At 37.7% G+C, this 17658-nt stretch overlaps 1 protein-coding gene across 1 annotated transcript in view; it reads left to right on the plus strand.

The window, feature by feature from the left end:
• pdgfrb (platelet-derived growth factor receptor, beta polypeptide) overlaps positions 1-12081 on the plus strand; it is a 72015-nt gene extending 59934 nt beyond the window's left edge. The window contains exons 19-23 of the mRNA XM_012959674.2: positions 4238-4349; positions 5348-5447; positions 7532-7637; positions 8603-8838; positions 10760-12081. Coding sequence (XP_012815128.1) covers positions 4238-4349; positions 5348-5447; positions 7532-7637; positions 8603-8838; positions 10760-10892 — 687 coding nt within the window. The 3' untranslated portion in view covers positions 10893-12081. The remainder of the gene's footprint in view (positions 1-4237; positions 4350-5347; positions 5448-7531; positions 7638-8602; positions 8839-10759) is intronic.
• The last annotated feature ends 5577 nt before the right edge of the window (positions 12082-17658 follow it).

A 17658-nucleotide genomic window follows, 5' to 3' on the forward strand; every position in this document is an offset into this window, starting at 1 on the left:
TGATTGCGTTTTTTTCGTAATGATCGGTATTTGGCGATTTTTCGGAAAATTATCGCAACTTTTTCGTTGCCATTCCAAATGTTGCCCAAAATCTGGCAATTTTTTCGTAGCGTTAAAACTTGCAAGAAAAGTCGGGCCTTTTTCGTAGCCATTCCGAAAGCAAAATGTTGCGATTTTTTCGTAGCGTTCGGATTCATTCAAGCTTCAGTATGGTGACTTTTCTTGGGCCAGGTTGGAGCTGCAGGGTGCCATTGAGTCTTGTGGGAGGCTTCCAAAATCATGCAAAGTCTGAAAGTTTCGCCCGCCGCTTACGAGCGCTCAATACGAAAAAGTCGCGACAAGATACGATCGAATCGTAATGGCTATGAAAAACTCGCGTTTTTCCGCGCAAATCGTATTGGTAATGAAAAAGTTGCGATAATTTCCGAAAAGTCGTAAAGGCGCCTGAAAAAATCGCAAAAAATACAAAAAAGTCGCAAAATGTTCGTTTTCCAATCGGAATTTTTCCAATTCGGATTCGAATTCGTGCCTTAGTAAATCAGCCCCTTAGCATATGGCATATATTTTTGGCAAGCCGAAAAACACTTGCCAAAAATAGCACCATACGCTCCTACTTGTGCCTGCACCGGAATGAATGAAATATGCTCGGGTGCAAACACATGTAGCCGTTTTCCGCAGAAGATATGAAGTCTCGCATTTTTTGGCGGATATCGGCTACATGTGCCTGCACCCGAGCCTATTCCATTTATTCAGGTGCAGGCACAAGGTAGGGTAAGCATTTTTCAGCTTGCCGAGAATATGCACGTGTGGCATCAGCTACTAGTAGCAGTGGCTACAAAAATAGTCAATGCTGATAATTTACTGATTATTGTCTCTACCTGTGTTTTAGCAGAGGTAATTTTCAGTATTGTCAGCGGCAGGGTGTTTTCTGGCATTTTGTAGCTGTTACTACAGTAGCTCCATGTGTCAAGTAGCTGCTACTAAGTAGCTCCATGTGTCTTAGCCCTAAGTCACACAATCATATCAAGATGAGTTGTAAATAGCTGCATAGTATGGAAAGCATATCAGTAAGACTGGAATAAGTAGGCTGCCAAAAAAAGCCACAATGAAACCATGATTGGTATCTGGAAAGGGAATTTTGGCAGTAAATGGAAATTAATACATTTTTAGGGGATATCAATTACTAATAACTTCAATAAAAGAGCTTAATGTTATGCTTTCATTCAGGTCACAGGGGATAGGGAATTGAGGAGAAAAAAATCCTCTGATATTTCCTGAGCAGTAGAATTTTATCAATATCCCCACCTCTAATGTTTTTCTGAATATGTGATAATCTCATGGCCAAAAGGCCTTAACTTAACTTATTATTAAAAGTTAAGTTTTATTTCTATTGCCACTGGACCATTGGAGATATGATGTAGTTATCATTCCACTTTCACTAAAGCTGTTAAAGAACATCTTTCTATACATATTTGCTAGTGGATTTTTTTTTGTAGTTAACATCTTGGCTAGTAGTTAACTAATGACACACCTGTAATTCCAAAGTTAACTAGCACAAAACCAGTGATCCCCAACCAGTGGCTCAGGGGCACATGTTGCTCCCCAACCCCTTGCAAGTTGCTCCCAGGGCCTCAAAACAGGTGCTTATTTTTGAATTCCTGAACTAGAGGCAATTTTTGGAGGCATAAAACCAAGTGTACTGCCAAACTGAGCCTCCTGCATGTCTATCAAGGTTTTCATTCATCCAGGTCATGGTATATCTAGTAAATCTAGAGCTGCTGGACTTGCTGAGTAATTATTGATTCAATGATTACTTAGTAAATCCAGTGGCTCTAGAGTTACTTCTACTAGATAGAGCCTCCTGTAGTCTACCTAGGGGCTACCAAAAAGCCAATCACAGTCCTTTTTTGGCACCCCAGGAAATTTTCTTATGCTTGAGTTGCTTGACAAGGGGACTCCTCAATTGACCCTTCGCCTTGAGGCACCCCACTGAACCCCCTTGTTACATATCTTAATGAAACACCAGGAGACAGAGGTGGAGGAAATGGCCACAGCATTTATTCATATTTTATCAAATAAATAGGACCTTGCCAGCCTAACCCAAGGCAATATTCTAAAGCCATAATTCCATAAGAGGTCGCTACTATGCTCTGCCGTTCCTCGCTGAAGACTTGAATGAGTATTAGACTGCCTCTACCTACAGAGAGGATAGCCCCAAACTCTGCTACCAGCAGGAGCTGCATTACCAACCATGATAGAAGTTCAGCAGCCCTGCTGCTGGTCCTGGATCTGCAGTGTCTCGATGATAGGAAATCCAAGCAGGCTGTCACCTAGCACAAGCAGTAGTAGCATCTGTATCTATCAATCCACCGTGCAGTCACAGGAGAGAACCTCCTTTCTCCCTCTGCTAAAATGACCTGTGCAGTACTCTGGCAAGGTCCTACTGCTGCTGTGACAAATAAAACTTAAAATATATTATCATATATCCACTATTTTGATCCAGAGGAAGGCAAAAAACCCAACCTGAAGCTAGTGCCAATTATGCCTCAAGAGGGAAAAAATTCCTTCCTGACCCCCTGGGCGATCGGAAACATTCCCTGGATCAAGAAATCGTTGTTAACATGAATTAAACACAAAGCCGACTCTCAAGTTTATACTGTATAAAGATACAGAAAGCACAATATAACAATGCATTCAGGTAAAATTCCACATTCAGTTATTAATAGATAATATGAAAACCAAAAGAAGAGGAAAACTCCTGACATCTTGCAAAATATGCAAAAAGAGGGAGGGTGGATGGGATGTTTCTACCTGCTCAGAAGATAAGGAAGTGAGTGCTTTTCTGACATCACATCCCTCTCTTTCTCCGCCCCTCCCCAGGCCAGCCTTCTCCTGCCTTAACTCTTTCCTTCTCACCTAATCACAGTTGCACTTGGTTCTGCCAATCTCTAAACATAAACCAGTGTAATCTGGCTGCTGGTTATTTGGATCCCTTGTCATGCAGCCCCTGCGCTTATATCTCCAGGGCTTTCCTTTCCAACTCTTTTTCCATTTGAATGTGGCTCATTTCTAGAAATCTAGAAATAAAAGTTCAGAATTACGGGAAGGCCGTCTCCCATAGACTTCATTATAAACAAACAATTCTAATTTTTAAAAATGGTTTCCATTTTCTGTGTGATAATGAAACAGTAGCTTGTACTTGATCCCAACTAAGCTATAAGTAATCCTTAGTGAAGGCAAAGCAATTATTTTGGGTTTAATTAACTTTTAAATGATTTATCAGTAGACTTAAAGTATCGAGATCCAAATTACAGAAAACTCCAAGTCCTGAGCATTCTGGATAACAACTAAGAATGCACTGAATCCACTGTTTTATGATCTGGCCGAAGACTGCCAAATACCAAACTGAATCCAAATCATAATTTGCATCTGCAAATTAGGATAAGAAAGAGAGAAAAAAAACAGCGTGCTTCACACACGGTGAAAAAAAAAGTCACATGATTTGAAGGATTCTGATTCGGTTTGGCCAGAAGCATGGATTTGCCGGAATCCTGCTGAAACAGGCCAAATTTTGCCCGAATCCTGGATTTGGTGCATCCTTAGAATTTTGTGTATATGAGTGTTATGGAATAGCTGTGAGGATAAATAGACTCAAAATTCTACTCATGCAGAGTTATTTTATTTTGTTTCACCTGTCTGAGCATTCTAACCATGGGCATTGGGCATCCGGCTGCAGCTCACTTTCTCTCCACTAAGCTATGGTTATACATTCTATTAAGCTTGGGGGGGGGGGGGTGTCATTGTACTCTGGTCCAGAAAAAAACTTTTGTACTTCCAATTTGTACTTACCGGTATGTATATATATTTATTTCATAAAACTCTATAAAGAGAAAATTATGTTCTTTTATAATCGTATATTTCTTTTTAATGTCTTAACCCAGCATGTGTTAAAGGAGAAATGAGATCTAACAGCAAAAATAGAGTATAATTTTGTTCTTTTGTTTCCTGGAAAGTACCATGTATGGAATTAGAGGAATTAGACATCTTCTACCCCAGATGGCTGAATGTCTCATTATATCATATTCGTCACAGACAGTAAAGCAGAAGTTTGAGACTTCAGTTATTTGAAATCAGTGTTAAAGAGAGACCATAAATAAATGTTGCTATATAGATTAGCTATTATTGCACAGACAGACGTTGTTGTTACACTCTAAATATATTATTGTTCCTGTTGTAGACATTCCTCCCTTTAAAATGGATGGCGCCTGAGAGTATTTTCAACAATTTATACACAACATTAAGTGACGTGTGGTCTTTCGGAATTCTCCTTTGGGAAATTTTCACTTTGGGTAAGACTGGTGATGGGGGAAAGACTAACCGACCTATCCAATAATACGATAATATTAGAAGTCTCTTCAGAGTACCATGACCTGTATAAAAGCACTTTTTTATGTCTTTATATATCTTTTTTGTAACCCGCCTGATATACCTCCACAACCCACAAGTCACTCCTACATGAGGATGATCTATACCTGCTACCAGCCATGCCTAATACAGAACTGATCTTCTGTCTAAAGAATCGAATAAGGGCTGATAATAATAATAAGGAAAGGCCAAAGCCCTACTCTCCAACAGGAGTTTGTGCCCCTGGCCCTTGGCATAACCTAAACCTAGTGCCACCTAAAATCTATGCCAACATTTCTAACTGATTTTGCATTGTTTGGCCTGGTTTCTCCAATAAAAAAATAGATTTCTCCGAAAACCTTGCTCGCATGATCTGAGAGAAAGAAAGACAAATTCTAACCACAATTTGGGGGACAATGTGATAATAAATTAAATATTGTACTACCACTTGCTTACTACTAGATATATTGGGCTTTTATCTTATGCCCTTCTGTATACGATCAGGACATATGTTTTGAGGGGGTCATTTACAAAATCACAATCTTTTCGGCTTGGGCTTTTTGTCTCCAAAAACCCAAAAAAGTGTCGGGAAAAAAAGCGTGACTTTTCCAAGATTTATTATGCAGCAAAACTGCGACGTTTCCAAATCTAAAAATACTCCATGTAAAACCTGTCAAGATAATGTAGAAGTCAATGGCTTTTGTGCGACAATACCAAATGTCATCATGTCACTAGTTGAAAAGTTTTTTTCCATTGTGCTTTTTCAGTTCAGGTCTTTTGATAAATGAGTTTTTTTGTGGGTTCAAATATAAATCTGAAAAATAATGAGTTTCAGCAAATCCCCCCGGGGTGGAAAGCTGCCTACTCTCGGATGCTGTTTTTTTGTTTAATACAATTCCAGACCTTGGCTAATATGCTCTAATATTTCTTTTGCCTCACAAAGGTGGAACTCCATACCCCGAATTACCAATGAATGAACAGTTCTACAATGCCATAAAGCGAGGCTACCGAATGTCAAAGCCTTCCTATGCTTCAGAGGAAGTGTAAGTTAATAAATAGATACTAATTAGTGTTACAGTTAATGACTTACGGTTTAACCCATTTTTGAAGGACTATTTCGACTCTAGGTAGCAATGACGTCTTTCTGTTAACCATTGCAATTGCAATGGCTGGTTAACTGTGATCAACTCAGCATGCATATCCATTCCTGTGTATATTTGTGCTAATAGAGGTTGCTAGTACGGGTATCAGACCCCTTATCCAGAAACCCATAATCCAGTAAGTTCCGAATTACGGAAAGGCAAAAATCCAAAAAAGTAGGAAAAAGCTTCAGCAGATTTACTGCAAACCATTTATTGTGGGTAGTGGCAACACGACATGTTTCGGGTCAATACCCTTTATCAAGTGTACCTTGACCCGAAACATGTTGTGTTACCACTACCCACAATAAATGGTTTGCAGTAAATCTGCTGAAGCTTTTTTCCTACTTTTTGGATTTTTGCAGTTGTATTTGGTTGCAGCACAGAGCAACAACTAGGAGCTAAAGTTTTTTTCGTAAGTACTTTATACAAAGTTCACCAATCATTTTTTACTCCCATAGACTCTATTGTAATCAAATAACTCACATTTTAAAAAATGGTACCTTGTACCTTGTACTTGATCCCAACTAAGATATAATTACCCCTTATTGGGGGCAGAACAGCCCTATTGGGTTTATTTAATGGTTAAATGATTCCCTTTTCTCTGTAATAATAAAACAGTACCTGTACTTGATCCCAACTAAGATATAATTACCCCTTATTGGGGGCAGAACAGCCCTATTGGGTTTATTTAATGGTTAAATGATTCCCTTTTCTCTGTAATAATAAAACAGTACCTGTACTTGATCCCAACTAAGATATAATTACCCCTTATTGGGGGCAGAACAGCCCTATTGGTTTTATTTAATGGTTAAATGATTCCCTTTTCTCTGTAATAATAAAACAGTACCTGTACTTGATCCCAACTAAGATATAATTACCCCTTATTGGGGGCAGAACACTCCTATTGGGTTTATTTAATGGTTAAATGATTCCCTTTTCTCTGTAATAATAAAACAGTACCTGTACTTGATCCCAACTAAGATATAATTACCCCTTATTGGGGGCAGAACAGCCCTATTGGGTTTATTTAATGGTTAAATGATTCCCTTTTCTCTGTAATAATAAAACAGTACCTGTACTTGATCCCAACTAAGATATAATTACCCCTTATTGGGGGCAGAACAGCCCTATTGGTTTTATTTAATGGTTAAATGATTCCCTTTTCTCTGTAATAATAAAACAGTACCTGTACTTGATCCCAACTAAGATATAATTACCCCTTATTGGGGGCAGAACAGCCCTATTGGGTTTATTTAATGGTTACATGATTCCCTTTTCTCTGTAATAATAAAACAGTACCTGTACTTGATCCCAACTAAGATATAATTACCCCTTATTGGGGCAGAACAGCCCTATTGGGTTTATTTAATGGTTAAATGATTCCCTTTTCTCTGTAATAATAAAACAGTACCTGTACTTGATCCCAACTAAGATATAATAATCCATATTGGAGGCAAAACAAGCCTATTGCATTCAGTTACTGTGTAATTTGTTGTTCTAATAGACTTAAGGTAGGAGATCCAAATTATGGAAAGACCCCTTATCCCCAGCATTCTGGATAATGGGTCCTATACCTGTACATTATTATAGACTAGTCAAACTCATCAAAGTGATGAGTTGTGTTTTATAAACTGTAAGTGTTTTGGCCAATATTTGCATGATGTATTTGGAGATCACTTTTGAACATTATTAGCATGATATTAAAGTCACAATAAGCTTTAGGCCTTTGTAAAGGACCAATAACATAATGCCAATATCGACAGAACTACTGAAAACCTTTCTCATATAAAATAGGGCATTTCTTTCCAAGAAGTAGAATAGTGGCTGGCTGAACAGATACAAGTTTTACATTTGGGGAAAAGAATCACTTTATGTTGTTACTGATCCTTTTGGTACACAATAAATATAGAAATAAATAAAAACGAAGCCTCGTGGAGTTTAGGGAATTAACCACATAGCTACATTATCTTGTCTGCTCTTTGTAGATATGAAATCATGAAAAAATGCTGGGATGAGAAGTTTGAGACAAGACCACCATTTTCTCAGCTGGTGACACTCACAGGGAATCTTCTGGCTGACACCTACAAACAGGTACAATGTGCTCCTTTCTTTAATTAAATGGTTTGCAATAAAGTTGGCTGTTGTTACTGGATTCCAGCTTCCAGCATATTGACCTCTCTGATCAATATCATTTCAGTAGTCCATTGTACATAAGGTGGTGCATCCTTTTTGGTACATTGTCTGAGGATGTTGTCATAGTAAGAACAGTTAGGTATCCATTGACGGCAATAGTTCACTATGCCTAAAAATGACATCATTTCCTTAGGAATCTTATAAGAGCTCAGCCAGATAATGACCAGGAAGGTTGGATCATCTTCTAGTATTTCTGCACGAGCCATTAGTTCCATCTGATTATTTGGACAAACAATTGGTTCAGTCTGATTTGAAAAACCATTTAGATGACAAGTCAAGTAATTATTGCTTCATTTTGTGACCTTACCAAAGGAATCTGGTTTATTTATGGTGTATGTTTCAGACAAAAATCTGCCCTGGTCCATAAAGCTGGCCATACACGCACTGATACTATTGTACGAAACCTCGAAGCTGCTGATATCGGAAGACTCGCCGATCGGCCAGGTTAGAAAATTTTGATCGGGCGCCATAGAAGGCGCCTGACCAAAATCTGCCGTCAGGGCTGAATCGGCAGAAGGAGGTAGAAATCCTATTGTTTCTACCACCTTATCTGCTGTTTCAGCCCTGACTGTGTGTGGCGGATCTGACGATGTTTCGTGCGACCGATGGTCGCACGAAACATCGTCAGATCGCCACGTGTATGGCCTGCTTAAGGCCCAGCAGCCAATCAGACATTAATCTGGATATACATAGAAAAGCCAAGTAATCTGGCCTGTTCTCAGCAACCCTGACAGTATTAACTGTGCTTTGCCATTAATGAGATGATCATCAGCTGCTGACCTAATTGGAGCATATATGGGACCAAATCTATGATCTACTCTCCATGGCACTAATTATAATGTCCTTCTGTTTAACTATTACAGAAATACAAAGAAGTGGATGAGGAATTCTTTAGAAGCGATCATCCTGCGGTTGTGCGAGTGAGGCCTAGAATCAATAAAATCAACAGCACCATGAATACTGGGGAAACTATAGCAAACAATATTCTGTATTCAGTGGTGCAACCAAATGACAATAATGATTACATTATTCCACTGCCGGATCCCAAGCCCGAGGATTCTGATAACATATTTAATGAGAGTTCCGCCAGTCGTCCGAGGTAAAACAAAAAAAACGTTTGTGGGTATCTGTATTTGAACAAAGTTTATTCTATTATTCTGCAGCACTTTATAGAGAGGATTCATTATTCACATCAGCCCCTGTCCAAGGAATGCTTACAATCTAATTTCTCTAGGATGCACTATGATCAGTTGCATTGGGAGCAATTTAACCTATTTGGATTGGAGAAAGAAACCTACCACACCCCACACATTGTGCCCTGGTTGGAAATGACCAGTGAAATAAGGCAGCAATGCTAAGCACATATACTCCTACCCTGCACTATAAGCCCTAACGAGCAGGACCCTTATTACCTTCTGTTTTATAAGAATATTTTTTTCAGTTTGTATGTTTAATGTAAAAGACCTTTTATTGTACAGAGCTGCAAAATAATGGCCTTCTATAAACACTTGTTAATAATTATAAACCATACACTGTATGAACAATTCTTACTTGGCAAGGATACCTCATGTGCTTATTATATACCAGGGGTCCCCAACTTTTTGTTGGGTTATTTGTAACCCCTATGTGGACTGGCAGCCTACAGGAGGTTTTGTTTGGCAGTATACATGGTCTTAATGCCTCCAAAACTTGCCTCCAAGCCATAAATTTAAAAATAGGCACCTGCTTTGAGGCCACTGGGTGCAACATCCAAGGGGTGGTGAGTAACATGTTGCTCCTGAGCCACTGGTTGGGGACCACTCCTGTATACATGTGGGATGTTTAAAGCCCTCAGTGAATCATGTCTCCACAAAAGGGGAAATATAGTTTCCTGATTACAACAAATAGTTCTGTCATCATTTTCTAATGTATGATTGTATTCTACAATGTAAATATAATGTATTAAAGAACACATTATTGGATTTGACAATTGCTTCTCTAGTCTTGGCTTTTAGCATAGTACCATTAAATAGACCTTTATTCTGTTTGACTTATTCTAGGAAACGTTTCATACTGTCTTACGTTTTGTTTTTCTTATGTGTTCATGTTCAGTTTGCCTTCTTATTCTGTGTTTTTCTGGCCTTCAGCTGAAAATACTATATAGATGTCAGGGTCACTGGCCAAACAACCAAATACCAGGTCAAATACATGGCTTCCAATTTATCCATATACTGTAGAATATGCTGTACTATTTGTATTGGTTATACAGTATTTCTAGTTAGATCCTCTTCTACTAATCTTACATTTAGACTCCAAAAAAGCTGCCTGGTGGCTAGGATATTTAGGCCCTACCAACCAGATAGCAGTTAAAACTCCAAGCATAACAGTTACACAATGAAAAAGTAAATATTTAAAAAAAAAAAATTAAAAATGAAGTTGCCTCAACAGATATCTAGATAATATGGATATAGAATCCATACTGTGGCCTCTTGTAGGGGATCTGACAAGTAGACCCACATATAGATCATGTGTATGGCTGCTTTTATGAAGTTATTTCCTTTACATTTCTTACATTTCTAAGTTTTCTTATATCTTGCTGGCTTTACATGACACATAAGTGTTCCATTGAGAATGAAAAAGATTGGCACAAGTGTGACAATTACTTTTTCAAAATTAAACACAAATATATTTTCTGAAATGACTCTGCTTCTTCAGGCACAAATACATTGAAAAGCTGATTTAAAACTAGCTGGGAAACAAGTGCTAGAGCACTAAGGAGTGCAAATGCCCCTCTCACCAATATGAATTAAGCTCTGGACTCCTGAACACAATCATTTTCCATTCACAGTTGATGCAATTTTTAAACAATTTCCTTAAATCCAACTATACAAATTTGGACTTGTACTTGGTTCAGAATTTGGCTAAAACATTTGTGAAGGATTCTGTAAGGCAAATGCAAAAACTGTGGATTTGGTACTTTCCTGGTTAGATTTCTAAAAAACTTTTAAAGCTAACATACTTTTTATATTGTTTCTTCCCAGCTCTACACTACAGGAAGGCAATACTTCATCTACGATTTCCTGTGACAGCCCCTTGGAGCAGCCAGATCAGGATTTAGAACATGACCCATGTCAAGAGTGTCAACAGCAGGACATAGAGGAGAGTTTTCTGTAGCCGGTGGATACTTTTGAACTGATCATTCTCAGATAAAGACAATTGAGAGTATTTCAGCATTATGCCAAAGAGTCAAACAGAAATGATAAGACCAAAGAAATGCACTTTGTATTGGAGCAAAGCTACCATCTACAGAAATATTATTGCTTGCTCAGCAAATGTCTACAGAGCACCTTTATTGGGAAGGAAGGATGGTTTTGTAAATATGAAAAGGTATGAACTGCAAGGTACTAGTGTTTTTGTTTAAAAAAAACTGCAAAAATAACTATATTATGAAGAAAAGAATATTCTACACACATTTGACATTTATCTATGTGCAATATTTTGAAATCAGCTCTTGCCGTATACAGTATGTGTGAGTCATGTAGTCCATGTGCCCTCCTTACGCTTGGGAAGGGAAAGTTCAGTATTTGCGCAAATACTTGGAAATATTGCACAGAGGATGAACTCCTAGAACCAATCAACTTGCACAACTCTAAACAGATATTGTTGCTTCTCACACACTGATTAAAGAAATGGACCATCTTAACAATTTAAAAAATACAGTCATTTCTGAGAAAGGACTAATCAAAACCGACCTACAAGCCAGAAAAAAAGGGAAACACTGTCCAACTGAATATAAATTGGAGCAGCCACGCTGATACAATAATGGACCTCAACCAAATGGCAGTCAAATGAAGCAAAGCAGTAGGTGGAGCAGCAATTATCCCCAAATCGGCTTGTAGAACGGTTTATCCTCTATTTTTTTCTAAGCAACTCGTTTTAGTTTTTTTTCCCACCAAAAGGCAAATATGTTGCTTAATGAATAACCTATGCTACGTATACATTTACGTATATTTTCTATGCATCTTTTTTTCCAGCACTAAAGGTAGACCCTATAGAAAGATATTCTACCTTTACTTGATATTTTAAGCTGTCTCAGGCTTGGAAAATCTTTACCTAAAGCTAGTCAATCATGTAATATCTCATTAACGCCACCTCCAACAGCCTACCCATGGAGGGATCTCATCATTAAATTTCTGGTGTATGCTGCAGCACCCATTTCCCTGCTATGAATGCAGTGCCTGATAAGAAAATAAAGTACAGTGCCATACAGAAATAGGCAATCATGCACAAAGAAAAAATACGTTGGCCCTCATGTTTCCATTTACAAAAAACAATGCGTTAATACATTATTAGTGCCAGATATACAAGACTCCAATACCAGAGCTAGAAATACCAATATCAAAGGTGCCAAATTATGAAATTTATTTCCAGGGAAAAACTGCTTCTTATTTGGTGGGTAACACAAGACTTGCTCCTGGAGACTGGTAGAACTTTACTTTGTTTACTGGACCCCCTTCATGTACAATAGCCTCATCTTCAAGGCAAGGTTCCCTTGGAGTCTGTGTACACAACATTTTTGTAAGTAATTTTAAAATAACTTTGAGTGATGGGTGGGTCCTAGCAAGTTCCTGGAAGCTATAGAGAGAGCAGCCATTGCCTCTAGGAGCTATGGAACACAAGGCAGATTGTATATAGGAAAAGAGCTTCTACCAACCAAAGGTCTTTTTCCTGTTAATTTGAAACAGAAGCACAGTAGGTCCCACAGTACTGGTGCTTGAACACTGCCCATCATGTTTTCAAGTGCTTAAATGGCCATGCAAGTTGACTAGTGTTGACTAGTGTCGCCTATTTAAGTGAAATGGTAGTCAGCAGTAGGGGTTAGCAGCTGTTTTATCAAAGCACTACTTAAATAATAATAATATTACCAAGGTCCAATTACACTTCTTTTCTTTCAAAACATTTACAACTTAGCTACCAAGAATGTTTGCTGCCTTCATTTCTCTATATAGCCCTTACTTCCGCTTCCATTTGCTTAAGTACAAATTTAAGCTGGCAGTTTTAGTTAAGCCACAGGCTGAAGATCTAGATGAAGTGGAATATTATTGCATGTACAGCTTTACCCTGTTTGCGGGAAGCAATTCACATTTCCAAATCACTTCCCACTAGGTCTAGCCCACATCCTCTTGACCAGGAAGATGGTGGGGAAGAAGTGCAAAGTATACCTCAGACTTGATGTACCCAGTGTTGGGAAATGTAAGGATATTAGAATCCAGTGAGAATAACCACATGCAGACAGTAGGCCAAAGGACACGTTATATAGTTGGGTTGAGAAAAGACAAAATTCCATTAAGTTCAACCCATCCAAATAGCCCCCAGGGCATATATTTCTACACATACCTATACGGACCTATCCATACATATATCTACTAATAAACAGTGCTTTAATACACATTTATGCAACATTTATGGGCTTATTTATAAATTTTCGAGTTTGTGAATTAGAATTTGTTTTTCAAAATTGAATACATTTTCATATGGAAAGCTCACTTATTTATTAATTAAGCTCACTTATTAAGGAAAACTCATTCTAATAAAATACCTCAATTTTTTCAAGTTTACAAACTTGAAAAATTGACTAGGACAGCTCCTATTGACTTCTATAGAAATTCTCAAGCTTTTAGATGGTGAATTTTTACATTCAAGTTTTTGGATTTTTTGCATTTAATCACCAGACATTCAAGTTTTTGAAACATAATTTGAAATCAAGTTTTTTTTAGCGCAAAAGAACTGCAATTGTGAAAAAATCAAACTCAAACATTGAGTTTCCCCTTAATATCATTATGTCTTCATCATTACTGTTGATGTCAATTTATGACATCACTAAGTGCTATTAATAATGACCTAATTTAGAGGTTTTCATGACTTTTTGCACCAAATAAAAATGATGTCAAACTATGTCCAATGGGCCGCTGCAGCCCTTTTGGCATCTAACAGAAAAGGATAATGGCTAATGATGAGCGAATCTGTCCCGTTTTGCTTCGCCGAAACATTCATGAAACGACTGAAAATGCCGAAATAATAATGGCATCTTAGGTGAGGCTAAAGATTGAAAGTTAGGAAAGTAAAACCTTATAATGGAGCCTATAGGAGATGACATTTCCGTTATTCGGAACTTTCTGGATAACAGGTTTCCGGATAAGGGATCCCATACTTGTATCATATATACCTTTATTATATTTTATGCTGATTTCCAGTACAGGTATGGGATCTGTTATCCAGAATGTTCGGGACCTGGGGTCTTCTGGATAAGGAATCTTTCTGTAGTTTAGATCTCCATGCTTTAGGTTTTTTTAAAAAAAATCACTTAAACATTAAATAAACCCAATAGGATTGTTTTGCTTCCAATAAATATTAATTATATCTTAGTTGGGATCAAGTACAGGTACTGTTTTATTATTACAGAGAAAAGGGAATCATTTAACCATTAAATAAACCCAATAGGGCTGTTCTGCCCCCAATAAGGGGTAATTATATCTTAGTTGGGATCAAGTACAGGTACTGTTTTATTATTACAGAGAAAAGGGAATCATTTAACCATTAAATAAACCCAATAGGGCTGTTCTTCCCCCAATAAGGGGTAATTATATCTTAGTTGGGATCAAGTACAAGGTACTGATTGAATATTACAGAGAAAAAGAAAATAATTTCTAAAAATTAGAATCATTTGTTTAAAATGGAGTCTATGGGAGATGGCCTTTCCATCATTCAGAACTTTCTGGATAACGAGTTTCCGGATAACAGATCCTATACCTGGGATTTTGGCCTTTGGCACTTGAGTAAAGATTCATATTTTTCAAAACAACCGGAGTGCTGCTGTTTTCATCATTTTTGTATTTATTTGCCCGGGCAGTGGGTACAGCATGCACCTGAGGCTGCAAGAAGCTATTTTCACTGTGTAAGCACATGTTAACAGATCCTATACCTGTATTCACCAAAATGCTTTGGATTCATTTTAATGGTTGCTGAATACAAATGACTGACAAACAGCAATTTTTTTTTTTTTAAATAAAAACAGGAACTGGAAAAAAATCAGAACCTGTGGTTTTCTTTTTTTTCTACGTGTACTGTGAGCAACAGATTGCCTAATTGTTACAGCTACCGAAAGAAATATAGATGCAGCATATACTTTTCCTTTGAATATACATATTTTCATAATGTAGGGAAAGTATACATATATTAGTATTTTGACTGTATATATATATATATATATATATAGGTAAGGTATCCCTTATCCGGAAACCCGTTATCCAGAAAGCTCCAAATTACGGAAAGCCCATCTCCCATAGACTCCATTTTAATCAAATAAATCTGAATTTTAAAACGGATTTCCTTTTTCTCTGTAATAATAAAACAGTACCTTGTATTTGATTTATTGATTTTTTTAGTAGACTTAAGTTATGGAGATCCAAATTATGGAAAGACCCCTTATCCGGAATACCCTTGGTCCCAAGCATTCTAGATAATGGGTCCTATACCTGTGTATATATACAGTGAAACTTTAATTTTTAAGTTGTCGCACATTTTACATCTTTTTTTGTGGTCTCACAAATACATAATAATATAATGTATTGTCCTGATCTTACATTTTCCCAGATTATACACCATTTTTGCTGCTTCTCTGAAAAACTTCAAATGGGGGTTCTACTGTATTAATAAATACTTACTTATCAACAACTAGTAAAAAAAAAAAAAAAACAAGCAGAAAAAAATGCATTGGGCATAGAAAAAAGAACACGAGGAAAATGCCTTTGACTGTATTTGGTGTGAGAAAAAACATGACAAAATGCCCATTGATGGTAATACATTTGGCAAAATTTAGCCATTTTGAGTATTTTTTACCTTTGTGACCTTTTTTGCAAAACAGGACAGCTTTGCTCATCACTAGTGAGGCAGTTTGTGGTTTTTAGCATAATAAAACCAACAGACCTATTCAAGACTTGGAGGAAACTCATGTTAAAAAGTGAATTATTTTAGAATTACTGGTTTCTCTTTCATTGCAAGAATTCCCCATAATGATTGCATACAATGTATCCCTTGTGGTTTTTACATAGAAATAAGGGTGTTTGGTGCCCAGCATAGAACAGGATACCAAGTTCCCTTAAACTACATTTCTTCTACACTTCTCCATCATTTCCAGAGAGACTGATATTTGTATTTATATACGTAGTGTGGCTGGTTATTAAAATAGGTTTTCAGGCAATGATGTGATAGAAAAGTACATTAAGATAAGGTAAGTTAGAGTGCTCATCAGCGCATTTTTGCAATCTACATTATTTGTTTTTTCTCATGGAACTGAATCAGACCAAATGGGGAAAATCTGGAATGGAAATAGGAGAAGCTTTTCCTCATCAAGTTGAACCTGGTCCAATATGTACTATATGTGCCTGTTGTGTTAGTACCTGTTTATAAAGATCCCATGGGCCACTTGTAGAGAAGGATGTTTTATTTACCTTATATGTAGAATAAATCACACCCAATGGTGCAGCACTAGTGAATTAGCGTCAGTGACATGCAGCATTTGGCCATAGTCACTGGTCTTGGAGAACCAATAGTGAGATGCTCCATATCTGTGCAGGACATGTGCTGTATGAGGCACAGAGACCACTAGTGGGGTGCTCCATATCTGTGCAGGACACATGTTGTATGAGGCACAGAGACCACTGGTGGGGTGCTCCATATCTGTACAGGACATGTGCTGTATGAGGCACAAAGGCCACTAGTGGGGTACTCCATATTTGTGCAGGACACATGCTGTATGAGGCACAAAGACCACTGGTGGGGTGCTCCATATCTGTGCAGGACACATGCTGTATGAGGCACAAAGACCACTGGTGGGGTGCTCCATATCTGTGCAGGACACATGCTGTATGAGGCACAAAGACCACTGGTGGGGTGCTCCATATCTGTGCAGGACACATGCTGTATGAGGCACAAAGACCACTGGTGGGGTGCTCCATATCTGTGCAGGACACATGCTGTATGAGGCACAAAGGCCACTGGTGGGGTGCTCCATATCTTTACAAGAGGCATCTGTTACTGGGCTGCTCTTCATATGTGCAGGATACCTGTCTTGATCTCCAGCTCTGTGCTCGGGATTTGGGTTCTAGGTCTTGCATTTACATTAACCTAGGTTGCTCTGCTCTTTTTTGAACTTTACCTGTTTATGGTAATTTGTTGTAGCTTTTTTTTTTTTAACTAACACAGCACTGAGGGTGGTACTATTAACTATATACAGTATATATATATATATATATAGTCTTGTAAAGAATCGACACTCACCAGTATCGGGGCAACGGCTGGGTGCTGACAAAAATAATGCATCAAACTCAACAGTAGAAAGCACTCACAGCTACAGCATCAATCAAGTCAGTGATTTATTTCACTGAAATATATATATATACTGTAAGTTCAAAGGGAGAGATTATACCTGTTTATTATACAACTGTTCTCAAGAAAAGAGCTACCAACAGGAGGCCATTAATGGATTAATCCCCAGTTGAAGCAATATCCTTACGTGAACAACTTTTGCACAAGAGTGTTCGTAGCCTTTTATTTAATAGGAAAATGCAGAAGGGTTTCAGTTCCTTCTCCATACCCCCAAAATATTGCCTGAGCAACCATCACACTGGCGAAAATAGGATTATGTTTTAGGGAAACATAAATAGTTTTTAATTTGAAAAATAAAAACAATATATGACCTTGACAAAAATATGGGGGAAGAAGGGAATGAATTCAAAGTATTTATAGGGGTAGCTCACAATACAAGTAATGTTAGAATATTCTACACCAGGGGTCTCCAACCACAGTCAAATGTAGAAAGACTTGGAGAGCAACACAAGCACCATAAAAGTTCATGGAGGAGCCAAATAAGGGCTAAGAT

This window comes from Xenopus tropicalis, chromosome 3 (genome assembly GCF_000004195.4).
Source record: "Xenopus tropicalis strain Nigerian chromosome 3, UCB_Xtro_10.0, whole genome shotgun sequence".
Taxonomy (NCBI): Eukaryota; Metazoa; Chordata; class Amphibia; order Anura; family Pipidae; genus Xenopus; species Xenopus tropicalis.